Source organism: Nyctibius grandis, chromosome 11 (assembly GCF_013368605.1).
Source record: "Nyctibius grandis isolate bNycGra1 chromosome 11, bNycGra1.pri, whole genome shotgun sequence".
Lineage (NCBI taxonomy): Eukaryota > Metazoa > Chordata > Aves > Nyctibiiformes > Nyctibiidae > Nyctibius > Nyctibius grandis.
In genome coordinates, this window is record NC_090668.1 from 18,806,326 (window position 1) to 18,830,309 (window position 23,984).

A 23,984-nucleotide genomic window follows, 5' to 3' on the forward strand; every position below is an offset into this window, starting at 1 on the left:
AAAGCTGTCCTCAGCCAATAAACACATTTGACTTTGCCAAACATCCTTATAGTCTATAGCAGAATCAGGCATATGATCTGTCTGTCAGACTGTTTCTGTTGACCCTCCATTTCAGCAACAGACAAAACTGGTTTTGAAAGTCTTCCTATGAATGACTTCTATCTACATTTCTGAGACAAAGTCTACAAGAACTTCCAAGACCAAGTACTGAGCATAATAGTGCAAGACTGTACAGGATTGAAGGACAAGACATCTTTTTATCCAGGGTTTGTGTGGACTTTCAGCTTGCTTTTACTAAAACCACACAGACAGGAGGGCATAGAAAGAACTCTTCAGTCATGAAGATACATGTACCACACAGGTGATCCAAAAAAAACTAGCCAGGAATTATGCAAGAGTCCTCACCCTCTGAAAGTACAGATCAGGTAAGCTAAATTTTATTTAAGCCATATTATGTGAAAAATTATTCCAGAGACCTTTTCATACTCAATCTGTTGAAAAATCTAACTATCCAGCGCTGATAGCAATAGCTAGCACAGACTGTTTTGCAGTGAAGCCAACACTGCTTACGGCAAACAGCTGAAAAGAGATGCTCCTGTGAAACAATCATCCCATGGGCAGAACATGTACTCAGGCTATTTTTCTCATGGCTTACCTTAACAAAACAAGCTCAGCAGGGTGTGACACATAGAAACACGAGCTAGATATCACACAGACTGAACAACCGAGTAGTATCCAGTTTAAGGAGCATTCAAGCACTGCCCTTTAGATTTTATGCTAAAACTATCACTACTGCTAAATTTAACTATGTCTGCCAAACAAGGGCCCTTCACTCCTAAAAGCAGGTGGCTTCCCTCCAGCATTGATATTAAGTAGAAACAGGGAAAGTGTTCAAGGACATGACAGACTTCAACTTCTCTATAATGCCTGCTGTAAACCAAAGTGGTTTCGAAAAGCAATGTACTGCAGCAAGTTTCACTGTATGGAGATGATTCACTATGCACTCCTCGGTATGCCCTGTTCCAGCAAAGCTGCTCACAGATGTACAAGAGCCCAGGCACAGAGACCATGTTTTTAAGCAGCATCTCCAGTGTTCTCCAATAGCAGTTTAGAGATGACAGGAGCTGAGCAGCCAGCTGGGTGGTGAACAGCAGTCAGGAAGACCTCTTGCCAAAGAGGTATATGCACACCCACACAGGAACAAGGATGATGTACCACAATAGCACAGACAAGCAAGTACTGATAACAGAGGAGATCTGAAGGCAAAGTTGTGTTGTACTAGAAACAAAAATCTCAGGTTCTACAAAACAAAAATGACTTTCCAGTTTGCTCCAGACCCAGAGGCTTTCAACTGACTCACTTCCCTGTTTTGGTTTGGTCAGCTGCAATAGATACCAGGCACTCTGAGTACAGACAAGTCTTTGACGCAGTTAGTTATGGCTGCCAGTAGCCAGTCCTGTAACTTCCAGTAACAGGATTCTGCAACAGAAGGCAGACAGGAGAACAGGTCTGGGGATGCCAGTTACTTATTATGGAAGCTGACTTATATAGCACAACAAGTACAGAGTTCATCGGTCTTAACTGGCTAAGTGAATTCACAGGCAGTTACATAAATCTGCTCACAAATGCTAATGTTTGAGCTCCAAATGCTGTGTCTCAGCTGTGCAGCGTAGCCCCACATCCTGATAGGTGGCTGTCCACAACAGTGCCTGAGAGCAAGCGAATTCCTAAGTGTTTCACAAACATTCTTCTAGCATTTTAATATTAAAAACAATTCCAACATGCGATTGTAGGTTAAGTTTTAGTGGCTCTCAGGCAGCAGATTATGATTTTAGAGCACGTACATCGCCCAGTATGTAGGAATTTAGGCAAGCAGCAGCTGTACAAGCAGCTCACACAAAGCACATAAAAACTGTGCTATTTTTATTAACAAGCACCAGCAATTCAGGTCCTCAAAGATCTGAAGTGGAAGTTCAGCAACAGGCTTATTTCTGGAGCATTACTTCATTTCATCTGAGAAGATTAACACTTTAAACACTAACTCTTACATCAGCTTTGATGTGCTGTAGTACATTCGATACTGATGGCAAGAAAGCAGAGCCTACAATTTGTCCATGTCAGGGGACACCCCACGAACTGCCACCTGCATTACAACACATTGTTTTTCCCCTTTACAGAGCAGTTTGGAGGTATTTAAAGGATGCTTTACAAATCAAACCTTGTTTGAACTTCGTCCCTTATTTGATGCTAGGGAATGCAATTTGAATTCCAATCAAGAAATCTCTTCTAAAAGTCCATGGGGTTCAAACCCCTCCCCCCCAAATATGTAGAAAGCAGCTGCTTCTGCATCAGCTCAGCTACTGTTCAATGTGATGAAGACACAGCAAAGTAAAGTTTTAAGGCAGCTTTTGGAGCTTCCATGTCCCCTGAGCCTCTGAAAAAGAAACTAACACAAGTAGAATAGAAGTGTTTGCTGCCCATAGAAATTGCATGAAGTCAGAACTATTTAAAAGTACAGACTGTCCTCCTCAGTTAAACCACCTTCTTCCCAATTTAGGCAGCTTTTATTTTGTAAAGTGCCCATCACATCCCTCCTCAATCTTCAGTGACGACAAGAAGTATTCCAGTCAAAACAGGGCAGAAGTATTACAGCATATCATCTTCCTTGCTGATAAGAGCTGGAGAATGCCAATGCTACAGCACAGCATCTAGCAAGGACTCAGATCACACGAGGCTGCTTCTCTCCCTAAGGTCAATGCTTCGACTTAACTAATAGGGAGCTGCTATTCTTCTCTACCTCTCAACATGTTCACTTGCCAGAGTAACACTGTTCTTCTAGTTTATTATTCTCCTGGAAGTGTTCCTGCCAGGGTAAAACACTAAGGAGTTGACAGGAATCAAAACTGTTTGCTATTAGATGAAGGAAAAGAACACTGAAAAGCTTGAAGCCACCTTTTCTGACTACTCATCTCCTTGCATCTAGGAGAAAAGCAGTGACAGTGCAGAAGTCTCCTGCTACCAGGCAGCCTGCTTATCCAGTACAGGTTACTGTGCAAACAAAGGATAAGAAAGATCTAGGCTGGATCTTTGACAGTGTTTACTAACAGGCTTGACAGTCATTTGCTTCAAGCTTTGAGGAGCTTGCCTTTATTAATGATAAAAGTGTGCAGACAGCAAGGATAATTATTTTTGATAAAGATGACACTTGTGCCATGCCTCTACAGGCATAAAGATACACACACGCACTTGATAGTAGAAGAAATGGGGAACAGCCAAAAAAATCTCTAGCCCAGTACAGCAAGCACTGGCCAAACTTGTCTTCATGAATCAGAGTCAATGCTGCACTTCTAGAGGAATAAGAAAGCAGATGGCAGACGTTCTGTACCAATTTGAAAGACAGGAAAAGGAGACAGCTGCAGCCAGGGGTGAGGCCCGAGTGCTCGAGGGCACCAATAACTGTACTTATTTGCAAGAGCTTCCATGCAAGCAGCAGTTCTTTGAATGAAAAAGGGTCTGATTATGCTACTCCACTTAGTAAGCCAAAGTACAGAGCTGGACAGGGGTAGAGGAAGGGAAATAAAGAGGTAAGAAAACATGAGCTCAAGGAAGATGGTTTATTGCTCACCAGTGTTTGATCGATATGTAGAAAGCTTCTAGCAGTGCAGAGAATTGTAAAAGCAGTACTAACATCTGCAAGTACAAGGTACCTGGCACGCAGCCATCTCAGGCAGTTTTACTATCCAAAGCTCTTAAATTATTCATCCACCACCACTTGGCTTACTGAACAACACTACAGTTACGATGTATTGAATAAGTCCATAGGTAAAGATGGTGCCATGAAGGGGAAATAAAATCCAAAGGGTTTTTCCCAGTATTTTTGAATAGCAGCACAGACACAATAACTTTGCTTATTTCTGCTTTCTCCCTGCCACCCTGTTTCTTCCTGCAATACCCTCACCCCTTCCTCGCTTAAGCATAAGGGAGCTGAACAAACCAGGTCTGAAAGCCAGTTCACAGCTGTACAGAAGAACTGGTCTTATAACAGATCTTACAACAAACCCAGTACTGATACAGAAGGGACTGCTGGGCTACTTATTTTGTTTTCATGGTAGAATTTGAAAAGAGCTGCTTAATCAGCTTTCCTCACACTCAGAATAATTAGCAAGTAATCAAAGCCTTACAAGGTTTTTCAGTAGAGTATGGCACAAGCTGTTTTCACATAGCTTTTTGCTAATTAGTCCTACAAACCATTTCATCCATAATTGCAGGAATTTAAATATATTTGTTCCTCTTTAGTCTCCAGGTGACTTTCATGCCTGAATACAGCCTGTGATAACATCACTAGAATATCAAAAATCACATATACATCATCTTACAGAGTTGTCTTTCCTGTAAGCCCTTTCAATCCCCAACAGCAATTATATTCCAATCTCCCCTACCATAGGTATACAGGTAACAAGACTGAACAACTACCTATTGACACATTTTGTTCTAGTTTGTTTCAGCCGAGTTTGTTTCCTGGGGTCATGCAAGCCTTTGAGGCTACGTTCTGCCCAAGAACCACGTGTTGGAAATCACTGCTACAGTTTTCAGAGAAGTTAACAAGCCTGAGCTCTGAACTCATCCAGAGAAAGCCAACAACCCAAGATCACACACTGTTAACACAACACTAGGGTTCTGCAAGAAACTCTTCACTCCTGCAATTAATGCACAATAGATGTACTGCAATTTTTAGACGTCTTCTGCATTTTCACTCCTTTGGGAATGCTTTGTTCTCCAACTGAGTGAAAGTTCAAAACATGCGCCTATGCAGTAGTGTTAGGAGCTTGTGCCACAAGCACAGAGCTGAAATAGGAGTAAAACAGACTCTGGATTAGTTTACAATCTGTTTCCAAAGATTAGCCTGATACCAATATGCCTTCAAGACCGGTAATCAGCATAGCTTCACACCTGCTCTTTCAGTGACTAGGGACATGTCAATCTGGAGTGCCAACACTGAGGTGACAAGTGTCTAAGATACACTAAGGAGGTTCTAGTTACCTGGTATTTTTTAGGGAAGCAACTGCTTTGCAGTTAAGGCACTAGCCATAATCAAGAATCCAATTTCAATACTCAGCTTCAACACATACTTAGGTTACTACCAAACTCAGAGTGCATCAGGGAACCCGCTCCAGGCTCCAATTTAAAACTGACAATGCTTTGTTTCCTCTAAGAGTTTACAGATCCTAAGGCCTAAGATCTTACACCTTACGTAATCAAGGCACCTAACACAGCACTGCTAAAAGCCTTTCATCTCCCCTAGAATGACTATCATTAAGTCAGCTTGACTTTGAGATCCAAAAGGAAGGTTCACACAGCTGCACTCAGTGCTGACTAGATAATTGATGTATTTAGGGCTTCTAAATAGGACTCGCAAGTTTCCGAAGTAATTGCAGAGGACAAATACTGTAATCAAAGTTCTTGTACCTCCAAAGCCTCATGAAATTGTAGTAAATGCTTCATGTTATTGGTGAAGGTAAGGGCAGCTGCGCTGATTCTGGAGGTCCCAGAATGGAAGGGCAAGGATCAGCCTGCTCAAATACACAGTTGACACAAGGTCAATTTGAAAGTGGATTCAACAGGCTTAGAGCTGGCCAGTATGCCATTACTTTATTAAACTAGTTATGATGATGTGCTCTACCCAGTAACAGTTTTCATTAGTCTTCAATCAACTTAAAGCACTTCAAATAAGAGTAGGCACTTTAAAACTAATAGTCATCGTTGTGTTTATTGTAAGTGCATGGACACACCATGAAAATGTTTCCTTCCTGTGAGGCCCAACAGATTTCTTCCCTAATAGAAAGGAGAGTACATGAACAGGAACAAGTACTGACTGCATCCATCACACCCCCGTTTCCACAGGCAGTGGGCTATGTAGTGCTGGTATAGTACAGTATCAGCATGCAGCTACTATACAGAGGGGCAGGGATGACTTCTTCCATACATCCATTGAGAGCCCTGCACAATAAGGTTTGGTCCTAAATCCAGGTACCTGGGACACTAACAATAATGAAATGCTTGACTTGGAACAGGTTTCTTTTACCAAGAGAACACCCTGACATTCATTTGCACCCAGGTTTAAGAAACACACTAGGCAGAAGCACAGTTAAGTGCAGCTTTTCTCCCTATAACACAGGTCAACATGGAAAAAATATACTACTTACTCTTTGGTCAAAAGTGGGCAGGATTTGAGTAGAAAGCGGGACAAAGCAGAGTCCTGGAAAACGAGTTCAGGAGGGGCAGTTGGACTTTTCAAATTCAAGCAGCGAACAACAACATACAGAGCAGCAGCTACTGCAGCTAGCTTCACGCCATCAAACACCGCCGGCAGCTCAGGGGTTTCCAACATTGCACTCATTTTGGGCCTGGAGATAAAAACCAATATTGAAGCTTTTTGCAATATACTGTTGATATGAATATCAATTGCCATGTTAAATATAAGACTGTGCTGATCAACTAGATTTGTCAGTTAACACTGCTACAAAAATACTAGCATATCAACTCAGGCTAGCAACTTTAAGATAAAAAGGAAGTTTATTTTGTACCGCTCTAAACACCCCAACCACCACAAGAAACAGAAACCAGGTGATCAGTTGGGAAGGAGATTAATTCCTAATCAGTGCTGCACTAGAATTGCAACAGTGTCTCGGGTGTCAAGCCCTACAGTCTGCAGCCAGTCAATACTTTCAGGATCTTGGCCAAGACTATCCAGCTCAAATAGAAGCTGAGTGAAAAGCCAGGCTATAAAGGCACATCAGCAGCTTTGGATGTGTGTTACTTCCCAGATGTACAAGCCAGGCTGGAAAAGGAGAACTTGAAAGAACTACTGTGTTAGCTCCTCAGCCTGCATTTTGCAACATTATGAGTATACTGGTACTAACTCCTGCATGTACTTAAGGTGATCACTTTACGTACCAGTGAGTTCAGCATTTCTTTTAATTCACTGTAGTTCTGCAGCTGAAGGAGGACTAGATTAATATCTAGTCTTTCAAGGGCTTCAGAGGAAAGGAAGTGGGGCAAGGGAGAGAATTAAAAAAACCACAATATAACAATATCCTTCCACCTCAAAATCAAATTCTTAAACTGATCCAGCTTCTTTTGAACATGTGGTTCAAATAACTGGCTGCAGTTATTACAGGGACATTTCATCCACATTGAAGGGGCAGGTTTTTCCCTGAGTCTTTCCTCAGCTACATGGGTAACCCAAATAAGATAGCAACTGACAAGCTAAGTCTTACCAATGTCACTTTCTTCAAACCAGAAATAATTGCCAGTCCTCAGTAGAATTGTCACCGTCTGGCTCCACGTACTACTTGAGTTACCCTGTGAGGGGAGGAAAAGCAAATTGGTTATTACTGATAAGTCTGCATCTCTCAGCTAGAAGGGAAGAATATAAATTTATACAGAGGTCCTATCACAGATATTGCAATTGATTTGTCTATTCAGTCATAACTGCTTCAGCTCTGATCCATCTGCATCAAACTTCTTGCCTATGGACAGATTCCAGACTAGATCAGTTGCCTACAGCATATTAATTCTTCTGCAGTATGCAAATACAACTTCATGAGCAGATAAGATAGAAAGCAATAATGAAAGCCAATGTGACTTCAGAGGAAAGCCAAGCTATGAACTTTCAGAAGACCACACGGTCACTATCTTTGCAAGATACTGACATTGTCCCCAGTTACAAAAGCAACCCAAATCCCTTCGTATTTAAAAGACTAGAAGTAACAGGCTGCTGTTCTTCTCAACTTTGTGCAATATCTACACTGTTACTGAAGTGTGAAGTCAGCCTGAAAGAAGTTTCCTGCTTTTACTCAGGCTTAGCAAGGTAGCTCACTCCTACAGATGGAAGCTTGTAAACAGTCTGCTTGTTCCCACACTTCCTTTTTTGAGAAGTTACAACACACCACACGTTAACAAGATGGTGAGACCCACCAGGAGGCTCAGATACAGCCACCTAATTAACACTGGTGCGCACGCACCAAGGCTTGCTATAAGAACTTGATGATGCCAATAAGAGAGAGACCACTTTCAGCCTGCACCCATAAAAATGTAAGTGATATTTACAATTAGAACTGGATTCCCTATGGGCACAACAAACCAACAGGGAATCAGAGCTTCCAGGAAGAAGTTCCAGAACCATCTGCTCTCTACCACGGCTGCTGCTTCCAACTTAGAAAATACACCAACAGGACAGGCCATACCATACTCTTCTTCCTAGCAGGAAGACAAAACCTCAGCAGTACTTTCTGTACACAGCGCAGCTACATCAAAATCCTTTGGGAAAAAACAAGTCTGACATAAGCTCTTGATTAACAGCATGCTGGAAAGCTGCAAGTTTCTGCCACCATAACCATCTGTGTTGCAGGAGAATAGATGGTGAGGAAAGGAGAGACATTTAATACTGGACAACTCTGAAGCTTTTATTTTCCAATTCTGAGCTTCACAGTTGAAGGGAAAGAGGAGTGGGCTACAAAACACCATTTATTCTTCTAATCAGAAGACTACATTGGCATCATGAGTCTCAATGAAGAGTCATAGTACAACATCCAGCTGTAGTATGTTACCTCACTTCCATACTTACTAGACTTCCACTGACACTATCACCAACTGCATAGGAAACAACACGCAAACTACAGCAACGGCTTCTCCAGGGAAGGTACAATCAGCAGGAGAGTGGATTGAGATTCTGAACAATTGCTGACTTAAGGACAACCAGGTGCTTGAGCAAGTCTTCTCCAGCTAAAACTCCCAGAAGTTCTGTTGGCATCTTCCCTTCATTGTTTCATTTAGAAAATGAATAGAGACACTGATACAAAAGTTACCCAAGACCTTCCTGCCACCTGGATTTTAAGCTAGTTTGCTGTTTACAGCTGTGACTTTGTTAAAAATAAAACTGTGCATGATTAGTCATCAGCATTTTGTACCAGTGACTCAGTATAACTGATCCAACTAAGCTGTATCTCCCCGAGAGTCTTCTCTCCCACATAGTCTTCAGATTACAAACACACCACATCTTTTTGATACTTCTATACCCAGTGTTTGCCTGTCACTACCTGAAAAAAGCATACTAGCTTGGAGCTACTTTCAGAAAAATGAGCCATTGGTAAGCAAGATTATGCTTTGACACTTGTGAACTAGTATTTTTCCCCTTTTAGACAGTCTAAATACACATTTGCCGAACATACACATCTCAAACATGTGCTAGAGGTTCACGTATTTGTCAGGATCTTTACCTAAAAGCTCAGATCAGTCTGTGTACAGCTAACACAACGCTGGCACTGCTGTTGCAGTTGCTCAGCTGCCTGCAGTGATTAACTAAGCAATGGATCTAGTCCAAGACAACTAGATTGGTAAACTCCATGCCCTAAGGATCCAGCTGTGGCACTTCAGGTACTTCCTTAAGAGTCTGGTATTCCTGAAGACCCAAACAGACCTGTCTCAGCCAGGGCAGATTTGCAGGGGCTGAGCCAAAGAACTCTGCTCTAAAATTTTAAGGGTTTAGCTTACTGAAATGGCTTTGAGAGCTCTGCCTCTAATCACAAAGGACAAATGCCTTGCTATTTATGAGCAGGGATGAGGTCACCTTGCTTCTGTTTTGTTAAACCCTTTTTGCATTGACCCAATGTCTGTTTACAAAAAAGGACAGATAACCACAGTGTTGAGCCCGTCAAATTTTAATCTAGAATCTCCTCTAAATGGGTCAGCATTAATATAAAGCATTTGGCCTTTTCTCTATATAGAACACTAGATTCGCTTTTTTAATCCATCACAGGGTTTGACATCCACATCGAGTAACACAAAGAAGTTGAAGTTCTTGGGGCCAAGGATGTGATTTTGAAGCACCTTAAGCATACTATTCCTTTTTTAAAAATCACTTAAAGGCATCAGCCCTAAAGACCGGCAGTCTTTTCAAGCAATATTCTTAAGTCCCATTTGTGACTGAGGACTAACTTTAAAAAAATCAATCACTGGAAAGCAAGTGCTAGATTTGTGGAGTCTTTTCATTTGCCCTTTCATCACAGATTAAAAAGCTGAAAATCATGTTACAGGAAACACTTGAGCACTACTGTTAACAGAGTGCACCGTACCTGTATAAGGATAGTAAGAAAAACCCCATGTCTCCCCTTTCCAGATCGGAATAGAAACAAGTACCACAAAAGCCAGTAGAGCTACAGCAAATTCCTCATGTATCCTTCCAAAGACACTGGGTTTTGGGAAAGCCACTGCTAAGATATTCACTTGTACAGCAAGTGAATCATGACTAACAATATGAGACTCTTACACATTTCTGTTCCAGGTTTCCTGGGGAGAGGAGGCTCTTCCAGGGACAGAAGTCACTTCACCCTGTGACTCAACAGGGCATGCACAGGATTTGGTCGCTACCAAGCATTACAGCTCCTCCACCCATGCCGAAGTGAAGCCTGACTCTGCATACTGGAAAGCCAACATTAAAAAAGCAAAGACCTTAAAGGAAGCCACTCCCATAGGGTCCTTCCCTCAGGCCTTTTAATGAGCAACTGAAAGCCTGGCAGGCTCATTTCACCGAAGCATTAGAAATGCTTTGGGCTAACACGAAGATGCAGCTGTATGGAACTGCCCACAGACAAGAGTAAAAGCAGCCTCTTTAAAAGGGGCTCCGCTAGGAAGATGTTTTATGCTCCCTTACATTCACTGAAGAGTCTTGAAGGAATCTCATTTCCAGGAATGGCAGTTTGATACAAAAGCCTCTTAGATGCCCTCCCATCAGTCAACATTCTGGCTCACTAGTGCTTTCAGAGCTCAGCTGGACATCAAAACCTAGAGCATACCTGGCCAACACTGAAAGCATTTAAAAATCCCTTTTCCTATGTTTTTACAGCTTCTACCAAGCTTACTCCATGCAGAACCTCCTATTATCTTCAGTGGTCGCTCAGAAGAGAACACGTCAGAAGCAAACACCGAGATCATCTCAACGTACCGCTCAGTACTTCTGGCCATTTAAAACAGCCAACTAAGTCTCAGACCTCGAAGCATAGAGGGTGTAATTAAGAATTAGCGGAACAGTTCAAGCACTTAGGCTTAGGTTTTCAGGAGATGTGGCCATGAGAGAAAGTGCTGTCCTCACCAGAGTCATCAGGAGTCTGGCAAAGCCCACCGCAGTTTTATTGTCAAACATCTGACAGATATTTATCTTCAAATAAAGAGGGCATGCTGACACATCCCATCACAGGGATGCTTAAAAGAATATTACTTGGACAGCACATGGAAGTTCTTGGTGCAAATCCCTCCATCATGTGCCAGAGCCAGCACCCAGGCCAGAATTTGGCTGGTTGGTGAGTATACAAAGCAGCAGGTACTGTTTACATCATGTTCCAACAAGAATTTCTTGGCTGGTGCCTTCACTGGAATTTGATCTTTCCATCAGATACAGTACTTGGCTCATACACTAAATTTAGAGGTACTGTGAGGTTACAGGGACAAAGTTCATAGCATGAGACACCATCAGCACAGCCAGAAAGACAGGTGCCTTCAACCAGAGATTTTTTTTCCTGTTTTGACTGCAGAGAGTCCTACACCTTCAGAGCAGAAGCCAAGCACCTAAGAAGGCTGGGTGTACATGCCAAGGCAGCCTGCTAGAGAAAGCACCTGAGAATAATTCTATAGCCAACAGGGCCAAAGACTCATTAGGTCTTTCACTTCCCCAAGAAGGCTAATTTACCATCAAATGAGCCTTGAATTCCACTTCTTTCCAACTACAGGAACTGCTTTTATTCCTTCATCATATCATTTTAACTGATCAAAATGGTTCTACTGCACAGCAGGCAGCTTTTGTATATTATCTAAGAAGGTTGCTATGTAGACTTCCTGTATGTCACCTTATCTGGTTTCTGCTTGTCACAGATGGATTGAAAACCACTGCACTAGCTTTTATTGCACACACATGATGTACAAAATTAAACTAAGACAAGGCTCTGATGACTCCACAGAAATCAATTAATTGCATCTTATCTTAAGGGAAAGGCTCATGTTACTTAAGCAAACAATTACTCTATAACTGCAGAGACTTAGGACTTTTGTCACACCCTAACCACTGCCTTATGGAACAACAGGGCAGAGCTTCAGCTCCTTGTAGGAGAGGTCAAGCTTACTTTTAGGTACTGAGGAAGAAGAAATACTGGCTAACACCTTTCCACAGTCTTACAGCATTAGCAGGTGTCACTTACCTACCACATAACCCTGTGCCAGCAGGCAGCATTAAGCTCAAGGGAAGAAGTGGAATAAATACATTGCAGAGAACCCAACAATCCATGCTCAGTAGTTGAGGGAATGCTACTAGCATCAAGCCACAGATAGCCAAGAGAGCCAATACAAACCACATGACAGACTAAACCCCTCCACAAAAGTATGCTCTACTCCTTCAGTATATTTTGAAATGCAGCATCATACCATTAAAGCCTTATTTACTCTCGGACTCCAACCCTTCCATCCCCACACTGTCACAGAGCTCAGATGTACCTATCAGAGGAGCAGCCTGCAGTCCAAGCACATCACAGCTGTTCTGTGCACAGCGTGCTCCACACCAGACAAGCTGCACAGCAGGGAAAGAACATCTATCACCAAAGCACAAGTTAAGACAGCTAAGAGAATTTTATTGAAGACTGGTCCAGTTCAAGCAGTCAGAAAACACCTATATCTGAATATGATCAAAAGCTGAGGTGCCACTTCATTCCAAAGCCTTCAAACATCCAGCTTATTTTTTTTTTCCCCCTGACAAGCAGCTCTGCTTCACAGCAGTACAGAAGATTTGCAGAGTCATTCTCTAAGAGCCTGTCCATGACAGATAGAAGGCTCATGCTAGAGAAGTTTAATTCACATCATTACATTAAACATAAAGCAACAACACTTGAGGACAAAAGAACCAAATACAAAGAGACAGGACCCAACCAACACACAGCTACCACTACTGCAGAACACTCAGGTTTTGTCAGAATGCTGATTAAAACAAACAGAAGCTTTGGAGCACCACAGAAGTCACCAGAAACTCAAAGTCTGAAGAGCTACGTTGCCCACTTTCCTGCTGAATCTGAGTGCAGGTTAGGGATATTACAGACACACATCTGAGGATGTTTTCTCCTTAACTCTTACAAGGATTTTCACTGCAAATGACTGTCCATCTGCTTATTTCACTTAGTACAATCTTTCATATTCACATATGCCCAACCAACGCTTCACAGAACCGAGTGTTCCAGTTACAGGACAGCCAGGCTCGAACACTCTCAGCATACTCTTTCTGGAACCCGCATCCTACGCAAAAGCATCTTTGAAGATGTAAATAAATTTAGAAGCAGGACAAACTGTTGAACAGTAAACCCCTCACTAGCAGCCAGTCACTTGTCCTAGCTGACCTTTTCCATGAGGAGCCTGTATTACATTGAGTACTCAATGCCCTGAATAGGGCTGTAGCTCAGTTATTAGCAACTAGTACATCAGGAGTTTCAGAAGGGTTTGGTGTTTGCAGGAGCTCAGTCCACGTTAGCAGCGGAAGTTGTCACTGCCATTTATTTTAGTCAGACTGAACCCATGGTGATGGGAAACTCAAGTATTTCTCAACAGTAGAGTAAGTGCTAGGCAACTGCACTTCTTAGTCAATCTAGAGATTCAGATTAAAATCTTCTGTACATTGCAAAGTACGACACTTCCTTCTGCTGGTGTTAACCTCCAATGTAGCACAGGCACAAAGATGTTTCAAGCACCTGGTCTGTACAGAACTGCTTTGCAAAGCATTTTGAATTACTGCTGCCTGATGCTGGCTGAGTAAGGCTGGCAGTCAGAGACAATCTTTATTATCAAGTTAGCTGATATAGCTGGAGAAAAGACAAGCCCTTGGGCACACAAGCCTTCCCAGAGCTAAAAGAGGGTAAGACAGCTGCCTGACTAGGTTAGCGTCATTGCCACCCACATATGTTGGGCAAGTGGGACTTTGCTTCTCTAAGAGGGACACACTGCCCTTGCACACTGATATTAAATCAATTGTTTGGTAATGAACTCAACCAGCTGAGTTTGATCAGATTTTAAATTGCATATAAACTTAAACTTGGCAAGCTGTTTAGTCTGAAGAAGGGCAAATACTTGCTCAGAAGTTCGGTTGATCTATAGTGCACATTAAGAATAGCAATTCAGAGCTACAACACATCATGAAATACAATCTTCCAGAGAAACTCAAAAGTGTGGATGAGGACTCCAATATACTAGCAGAACTACGATGATTTAGGCTTTTGCTGAAAAGTCCAAACCAGCAGTTTCAGGCTGGTGTCTGCACCTTTCAACAGGAATTACAAGCACCAAAGATCCCAGCATGTACACTCCTACTAGAGACTTTGCTAAACCCTGTTTTTTGTTAACTTAATCCAAGTTCTGGCACTGCCAGAGCTGGCAGCATGAAAGTGAGGATGAAGAGGCCAGAGAGACAGAGCAAGAAAGGGGAATAACAGGACAATGTGAATCCAGCAGCACCCAGGCCATTTCCCCTATCAAGTGAGGTTAAACTACAACTACAGAAGGTTTCAATCACTGCTCTAATGCCACCATTTTCTTCAGTACATCAAATTACATATAGAAGATATACTGTAACTTTGTAGATATGGATAACCTCTCCACATGCCTGTGTCAAGGACAAATGATGTTATTCTGCCATCTTTCCTTCCCAATACCCCCACCCAGAACAGTGACTATTTCAGCATGTTAATCTCTAGGTTTTTTCACAAGACAAGTTTAATAATGCAGCTTTATGAAATACTAAGAGCCTAAGCTGCTATTCATTCCCTTAATATCAAAATATAGCTTTTACAAGAGGAGTAGAACAAATTAATTTTCAAGTTTAATTTCTTCAGAAACAGTTTTGCAACACAGAAGGCTTTATCCCCAACCTCCACATCTTTTCTACCCCTAGAAAAGACAGTCTGGCACAATCTCAGGTCAGTCTCCATCCTCTACACAGCCAATTCACTCAGTAACACAGACGACCTCTCATGCAAAAGCTGAAATACTACTATTTTTAAGAATGAGGCAGGAGAACAGAAGAACACAAACATTAGCTCTTAGTTCTTTTTTAATATCCTTCCTGTTCTTACTCTTGACTTTGAGACTGAAATAAATGATGGCTAGAATAATAAGAAAGGCTGCATGTCCAGTGATCCAAGAAGAGACAAGAGAATCTATTCAAACTTCTCTTGTGATATGAGAACCGAGCAGACGGTGAAGCAGACAAACCAAGAACAAGTAACAGAACCACCGAAGCCTAGCTGTCAATAAAAAAATACTCCCTGCACAGGAAATAAACATTATCAAAGAAGGTCTGAAAATGAGATGTCACAAATGCAAACAGTTGAACTGTGTGTTCTATGACACCATATTAGTGGGGACTAGAACATGTCAGCCTACGCAACATGGCTGAGCATGATAATCATTGATAAACAAGGCATGTTAGATGAACACACTGTACCAGTTAGCTGATTAATAAGCCACAAACATTAGTTACAGAAGGAGGCACCAGTGCCGTGGAAGTCAAACAGCAATCTGTAAGAGGCAGACAGGAATCTTTAGTACTTACCACACCACTGACAACCGTACATCAACAATAAGAGGAAGCTGTTATGAATTCTCAGAAGAGACCTGCATGAAAACGCAACTACAGGATGCAATCCCTCCAGCCATAACTGTGGGAACAAAGCTGCTGCTAACGTCACTCTTCAGAAAAGTTAGTGTCAGCTGAGGGATTCACCAGCTGTAATACATCAACTGTGACAGAAATATCTACCCATCCTGTGCTGGAGTAAAACACAACTTATACGTGAAGTTGTAGAACACAGTGGACAGAGCCCTGTCACACAGGCTAACAAGCAGGTATATAGTAGCATCAACGAAAGGAAGCCTAAAGTTGTTGCAAAATACAAGTAGCAGTGTCAGGACCAAGGAGCACGAGTAACAGAGTAGAAGAGCCTCATTTAGCGGGAGCAATGTGACCTGACGGACATCAGCCAGAACTCACCTGGCTCTAACTCACACAAGCATCACCCTCTCAGGACCTCTGCTCCACGCTCAGGACAACCGCTTCCCACCTCAGCCTTCGCTCCCTGCGAGCACAGGCTGCTCACACCACCGCTCCTCCTGCCCTGCACAGCCTCACGCCTCCACGAAGCGATGGGGAAGGCCGCCACCGCACCGCCAGCCGCACGGACCTTCCAACGCCGGCAAGGACCGACAGCAGAGGCACCGGGAAGGGAGCGGCCCACAGACCACCCCAGCCAGGCCAGGCCGAGCCCCACCGCGGGGCCACCCCCACCTTCCCCCCAGGATACGAACACCCGAGGCGAGCCTGCTGCACAAAGCGAACGGAAAGAAGGCGGCGGGGCCGGCACGGGGAGCCCGAAGCCGGGGCGAGGCTGACACACCCGGCCGCGGGGCAGCGGCCGCCCTGCGCCACTGAGCGGGAGGGAGGCCCGGCCGCGGCCGCCGCCGCCCCCTCAGCCCCGCGGGGAAGGGGCTCCCGGAGCGCCGCCACCTCACCTGCAGGCCCCGCTCCGGTGCCAGGCAACACCCGCCACCGCTCCCACCCGTCTGCCCCAGCCCCCTCCCCGCGGCCCCTTAGCCACCGCCCCCGCCCTCCCATTGGCCGCTCCGCCGTGCTCGGATTGGCCGAAAGGCGAGCGGGGGGGAGGGGGGGCGCCCTCCAGCCGGCCCGCGCGGGCGCCATTGGCTGGTGGAGGCGCAGCGGGGCGGGACACGGCGGTTCCGTTGGCTTGGGCGCCCCTCCGTCCGGCGGAGGGCGGCGATTGACGTCCGCGGGGCGGGGCTGCCGGCGCCTGTGGGGAGCAGCGGGTGCCGCCGCCATGACAGAGCGGGGCCGGGCCGGGGCGGCGGGGGGAGCGGTGACAGCGGTGACGCGAGGGTGAGGCACCAGCCTCGCCGCTGGCCGCTTCCCGCTGCCGGAGCCAACACCCCTGCCGCGGGGGGAGGCAGCCTGGGGAGCGGCTCCAGCTGAGGTGCATGTTCACCCCCCAGTGACGTGGGGCTTGTGGTGCTGAGGGCCCAAAACCTCTAGTGTGGCAAAGCCTGCTGATAATCCATCTGAGTGTGCCCAGGTGCTGAGTACTGGTCGCGTGGTGCCACGTTGCAATCAAAAATAATTGAGGAATTACATTGTAGGGCCTTCAAGATGCTGAATTTGTTTCCCGTAGGCCCCCAGGCCATGTCTGTGTGTCAGACCTGGCACTGGGGTGCAAGCTGGGATCACCTCTTGGGCCTCTCCAACAGGAGCAGAGGTCTTCCCCCAGCCCCGCAGAGGCACAGGGGTGCCCACCCGGTTTCCTCCCACCAAGTGGGATGTGTAACAGGGACAGCGAAATCTGGGAAGTAGATGGAGCCTGCGACATCTGGAAGGCACTGGAGGAAATAAATAATAAGATAAAAAAATGTCCTCAATGTGATGTTTATAAACTTGGGGTTTTTTTGCAGGCTCCCAAAAGAGCTACATGTTACGTTGCTGGTAACATGAACTGTTCCTAGCTATGTTAATGGTTGCTTTATATAACTGGATGGAAAAATCCTTTCCCTGATTTCAGACATTTTGTTTCCTCTGTTTACTGGGAGTTGGAGCTTCCTACGTAGAGAAAGCTCTCAAGGAGCAAGTCACATTTTCCAGAGAGTTATGTATCTGGAGGGATGACTAACTGCCGTAGACTGAGTCACGGTGAAGAAGGGAGCTCTGAGGAAGGGCAGAGAGGGGACTGCTGAAATGACGGTGGCAGAACAGAAATGTTGGCAGCCCCACGGTGAGCGCTCCTCTTCTCCTCACTTGCTGCAGAGGTGATCCCGCACCGCTCAGTCAAACGAGAGCCGGATTCCTTATCTTCAGCTTTTAATTAACCTTGTGAAAATACCCAGGGTTTATGGTGGTTGCTAAATTGGTCGGCGACTCAGCTGGGCTGAGGTTTGGTATGTCTGAAGGCAGCTGTTATGCTTGTGATCAAACTACCAGATAGGCTTAGTACATAAACTTCCGGTATCAGCCTCTTAACTAAGTATTTGAAGAATGTGTTTGAATTTGATTACAGAAAATTGCAGTCCAATTGATTCCAGGTGTACCTTGGCTCCCTACCATTGATCCAGGCAGGAAAACACAGACCCAGGCAGGAAAACACACCACGAACCCAAGCTGAGCCTCCAGGCAAGGCTTTTATTTTAAATCCTTGAGGCTGTTGGAGATTTCTCCGAACTGAGAGAAGGTTAGCTATTAGAAGAGAGCTTTCTTAAGCACACCATCACAAAGCAAAGCAAACCCAACTCTTGGCTGCCCACTTCTTGCTGAGAAGTAAAGCATAGGGCGGTCTTTTATACCAGGGTTGCTCAGATATATCCATGAGGAATGAGAGCTGAGAACTGGAGGGGACTGCCGCTGAAGGGGTGCAGCACAAATTCACAGGTGGCTGTGGCTGTGGGAGCCAAAATCCTGAGCTGTGCTTATTGCAAGCAGAAGCGATGTGATGGAAAAGGTGCTGTGTCTCCAGAAAGGGAAGGAGGAATGGGTGCAAGTCCGTTGGTGTTTTACTCTGGACAATGTTGGGGGGTTTCAGCTGCACCTTCTGCTGTGGGAGCAGAGATGGCTGGGAGGGACCAAGCGTGTTTTGTGAATACAAACCCGGCTTTGGGCTATTAAACCAGCCCACGAGCTGTGGCTTGTAAAGGAAGCTGCCCTCCCTCTGAGTGTGCGGGGAGCCGACGTTGGTGCTATGGTGAGCACCACAGGGCTGGTGGCGTGGGGAGCGGTGGTGTGTGTGGTAGGTGGAGTGCTCTGGCCCGGAGCCAGGAGCCAGGCCGTACCACTCGCAGCAAACAGCTCACACTCAGGAAATGCCGTCTGAGCAGTAGCCCAAACCATCCCGTAAAGGAAGGGTGCTGCAGAGAGCCGAGCTTCATTCCCAGCCTTCTAGGGAGGGATTTGGCAGCTCCAGCCCAGCAGATGCTTCTGTCTGATGTTCCTGCAGAGAAGTGGGATGGGGGTGTCCAGGAACACCCTAATGCTTCTGAGACAGGAGAATTTTCCACTTTGAGTAGTGTGGCTACTGCAAAAGAGGTCAAATGTATGTCCTGGAAACTAGGCACAGGAAGAATACACAGCTTTGCCTTGTGTTTTGGGCAGGCACTTACCCCTGTACAATGAGGCCAAAAAAAAAGGCTGAGGGTAATTTAACCTGTTTAAACCCAGCAATCAGAAAGGTACCAGGCAGAGAGAACTTGATGCGGTGCTGAGCCAGCCTGAGACACCCCCATACAACACCGTGGTGCCAGTCACCTTTTGTTCTCCTCATCCCTCTCGTTTGGTTCCTCCTGCCACAAGGAACTCGGACTCTTTTTCTGCTTCATTTCCCCTTGCTCAGCTTTTCTCCTGCTCAGCAAACTCACTGTGTGCTGAAGGACTCCCGGGGACTTTGCACCTCTGAGGAAACCTTTCTGCTGGAGGAAATATCAGGTTGTTCATCTCTGCCAGTGTAGCAGGAGCAAAAAGGAAAACATCTCTTATGACAGGGTTTGATTGCCAGCTGAAAACAAGTGAAGTGCCTGTCAGTGACATGTGAGCACAAAAAAGCTTTGCAGATGGAAATAAAGGCAATTCTTTTTCCTCCTCTCCCGCTCTGCCTTCCCTGCAGTGCCAGTGAGGCGTTGGCTCGCAGGCTGCAGAGCCGTGCCGTTTGAGAGCCTGTTGGAGCTGGATGCACAGTGCTCTCTGGACTCTTACGTATTTTCTGAAAATGGTATCTAAAAGCGTAATGGGCACTTTGCAGATCTCTAAATAGACCGGCCTCTGTCCTGAGGAGCTGACAACGTAAGGAGACAAGTGCCAGGGATGGGAGAGTGGCTGCATCATACAAACTGGAGCTGGGGGAGGTGGCACGTGGCCCACCTGCTCGGTATTTTTCCATCACATTCTCATTGAGCTGCTCCTTGCCAGCTTCCAGCTCTCTCACTCTGCTCAAAAGCTTCTGCTCAGGGTTTATTTAGCATGCTATTTATTTCCTAATTATAGCACTTACTGACTAACCTCATCCCTACAGGGCTACTGCTTTCCACCTTTTTGTGCCCCGTAGACCAGACGGTCTGGTCTCTTCTTATGGCTGAAGGCGGTTCTTCTGCTGCCCTGTTGCTAGAGACTTTCTGACTCCTTTTTTTCTGTTTTTCTACCAAACCAAGAGGGCTCTGACTATATTACAGGAAGCTTCACTGATCATTTCAGAGCAGATAAACTATTGCATTCCCAAATTCTTGAGGCCAAAAGACAAATGCCACTGAACTGAGCACTTTACCAGGCTGTGCTCCGCCACTTCCACCCATGAATTCCCGACAGCCAGCTCACTCCTTTTACCCCACGTCCAGCCACAGCTGCTAGCTGGAGGAAGAGATTTTGAAAACCACTCCGCGGCATCAGCAGCACAGCTGATTCTGCTTCTGGATGCTCCATGACACTTGAACACTGCCTGGCTCCACAAGCAGCCTCCGTACTCTAGGGGAAGGATCCATCTGTATCTCTCTGAGATGAATCCATGCCACGACACTCCTGAATTTGCCAGGGAGTCCGGTTAGGTGAAATTCCTACCCCCTGCACCAAAAGCTGCCAGGCTACGCAGACCTGTTCCCAACAGCAGCCACCTCCAATTGCCACCTCTTGTTCTCTCAGAGCCGTTTCAGAACCTTTTCTGTCCCTTTATTACATATTCTGGTAAATCAAGACACAGTTGCAGGGGCTAAGCGGTGCTTTGGTGTGGCACCTGCCCCTAGAGCCATCGGCACAAGCAAGGGGTTATGTGCAGGGGAGGCTGCATGAGAGCAGCAGGTATCTGGCAGGGAGTGGGAGCAGCGAGAGGAGGTATCTCTGGTGGAAAGCAGGATGGATTGGAACAAATGAATGTAGTAAAGCCAGAAAGATGTATGAGCTTCTCCTGGAGTGTTTCCAAGATGTCACACTGAATAAAGGAAACAATTTGTCTTCTGTTTAATTCTGAGTGGTCTGTCTGACATTTGCCATTATACTGTGTTCCTGAGGTTGGAGTTTGGAAAGACTATGATTATCCAGCCTCAGAAAGCCAGTGAGGGAGACTGCTAAAGCCACATTATTTTTTCAGTGGCTGCTTGTGAAATACTTTCTCTGGAAAAGTTGCTCTAGAAGTGCACGAGGAGAATGAGGGGTTGCAATCCTGTAAACTCAAATGTTTAGTGAACCGAAGAGTGGGATTATCAGCTCCCTGTAAAAATCCAAATTTTAGCATTGCCTAAGGAATGGGGAAGAGACTCTTCCTAGAGAGCAATATTTATGTAAATAAAGTGAGTGGAGGTGGAAGCTGCTGCCTTGTGCCAAAATAGTGGGAATCAGGATAGGTCTGGGAGGTAGGGAGCACACAGCTGTGTTTGGACGAGGGTGAGTACGAAGGAAACGGTTACGGTTGTGATTTGGGGGAAAAGGGTGATGGTGTTAGGGTGCAGAGAGCCAGAGCTCTGTTTCCTGGAGGTGTAGAAGGAAAGCAAGGCTGAGAGGAAACAAACCTGATTCTGGTGCGGGGAGGTGCGTTGTGGCGGAGGCTGGTGGGGACCACAGGAGTATGGGTGACCACCCTCTTCCACACACAGGGACCTGTCAGGTCCAAGAAAACACAGCAACTGCAGCGCTATACCTGTCACTGACCCCATGCCACTCCTCCAGCTGACCTCACCTGGCTTCGCAGGAGCAGCACTACCCTTTTGAAAACCCTGCCTGTACCGCCGCTGAGGTAAATTATTGCATGGGCTGGAGGAAATAAACAGTGCTGCTGACGCTGTGTAATGATCATTTCTCCGGGCTGACACCACCTTGGCTCACTGCAGGCTCCACCTTGCAAAGCTGGTGTCTCAGCCTTTTGGAAATGACGTCTGAGTTACCACGTCTCCTCAGAACAGACCAGCTTTAAGATCCTGATCCCCGAAGTTCCCATGAAATCCATCCTTGGCTTTGGCAGTAACGCCGCAGGAGGGTTTTGCTGGAGTTCTGCAGGACTGGATGCATAGGAAGCAGTGCAGGACTGGGAGGATGCATGGCTGAATGGTGGTGGTGGAGGTTCTCCTTCCAGATCATCAAAGAGCTGCTGCCCCAGCAGAGGCTAGAGGGTGCTGTGCTGCAGGGAATGGGTGTCCTCCTCCCTCCCCGCTCAGCATCCCTTCGAAGGCAGGTAGAAATTCGCAGGAAACGCTGCCTTTGAGCTGAGATGAAGACCAAGGTGCTGGCTGTAGTTACGAACAACCTCCAAGGCTTTTAAAGACTAAGATATCAGCCCCCATCTAGCTCATTAGCTAGCACCGAGAAGGTGACACACAGAAAGGGTGGCTTTCCTCAGATGGGTGAAAAAGCAAAAAGGAAGGGACAGAGACAGGAGTGGGGAAAGGGAGTGAGAAAATGAGGAGCAGATCAGAAGATAAGGAAGCTGAGTGGGACAAAACCAGAGAATAGAAAAATAAAGAACAAAAAGAGAATAATAAAGAAAGGAAATAGAAGATGAAACCAATGCAGAGGATCGCATCAGCTGCTGTGTTCAATTAAGGGCTGCAGATCTGCTCAACGATGAAAGGGGAGATTTGCTTGGGAGAAAAATCAAGGAGCACTTTTTGCTTGTGGCGGCTGAGGCTGAAAAGCCTTAGGCTGATGGGGCAGGATCAGCTCCTGTTTACCCAGCTGAGGTGTGGCTAATCCTGAGCCTAGCAAAGAGCAGAGCTGAGGAGAGAGAACAGACAACCGGGGCGGCACTGGAGACAGGGCTGTGTTTGTACAGCAGCTGACAGGCAGCTGCAAGACCAGGCAAAAACATGACATGCTCCTGAACAAGCAGCTCTCTGAGCAGATCCCTGCTCCCTGGAAAGCCTGCCAGCTAACCACAGGCAGCCAGAGCGAACGTGCCTGCTGTGTGGGGCTGCACGTGCTCTGCAAAACACAGTCCTGCCACCCCGAAGCTGTGGTTGTGGGGTGACTGGCCTCACTGCTGGCAAATCTGCTCTGTCTGGCTGCCTGCAGCAGGTGAGGCAAATGTGTAGGTGTAGCTAGAAGAGGAGAAAGCACGGGTAGATGTTTGCTTACATTCCTAGGTCTTGCAGAAGACAACCTACCAAAAGTGAGAAGATGCAGACATGACAAAGGAGGAGGAACACTGCAAAGAAGCCCCATTTCACAGCTACCCTAAAAGGACTGCACCTACCTCTGGGACATGGGGAGATTCTGGTGTTCCTTTAGGTGAGCAGCGTCCGTACAGCGTGGTGTGCCCGTGAGGCCAGCCCTGCTCACGGAAATGATATAGGTCTTGATGTAGGCGATCTCCCTTCTGTTTTCCACCTCGAACCTGAGGTGGGGTAGTGAGGACTGGAAGGGAGCATCCTGAACTGGACATGGGTTACCACACGAGCCCCTAGTCCATCACGTGCACTGGAGGAGGTGCTGGGGCTGCGTCTGTAGGTCCCTGGTGAACATCTCCAGGAGGCACAAACGAACGTGTCCCAGAACGTGGTCCGATGGGAATGCACTGGGGGGGATGCGAAGCCCTGTTAGGAGCAAAGAGAGGCTGTGAAATCTGCACGTTTTCACTCACTGTATCTACTCTGGATGTCTCCAATGAGAGCCACTGGTTTTACTGCTGGAGCTGTCAGAGCAGCAGCCCATTGCCAGCTGGGGGCAAGAGGGGACTCAGCACTGGAGCCGGGGCCATTTAACTCCTCCAAGAGCCACTGGCAGGATGCACAATAGGTGGGATTTGTGTCCAGTATCAGCTGGGCCATGGGGCAGGACAAAGAGGTGAATGGGAACAGTAACAGGAAAATGCCTGGAGAGGGTTTGATTGCGGAAGGCAAATGGGTTCATGCTGTAATAAAGGCTCTGGCAGAAGCTGGAGAAG

At 46.1% G+C, this 23,984-nt stretch overlaps 1 protein-coding gene across 2 annotated transcripts in view; it reads right to left on the reverse strand.

Moving 5' to 3' along the window:
- Positions 1-16,635, reverse strand: part of ABHD2 (abhydrolase domain containing 2, acylglycerol lipase) — a 40,298-nt gene extending 23,663 nt beyond the window's left edge. The window contains exons 1-3 of one of the 2 annotated variants that reach the window (XM_068409975.1): positions 16,591-16,635; positions 7,278-7,362; positions 6,204-6,404 (exon numbers count right to left, since the gene is read on the reverse strand). In XM_068409975.1, the coding sequence (XP_068266076.1) occupies positions 6,204-6,397 (194 nt within the window). In that variant the 5' untranslated portion in view covers positions 6,398-6,404; positions 7,278-7,362; positions 16,591-16,635. Of the gene's footprint in view, positions 1-6,203; positions 6,405-7,277; positions 7,363-16,072; positions 16,453-16,590 lie in introns of those variants that run through there. The other variant, XM_068409976.1, reaches the window with a different exon arrangement.
- Between the last annotated feature and the right edge of the window lie 7,349 nt (positions 16,636-23,984).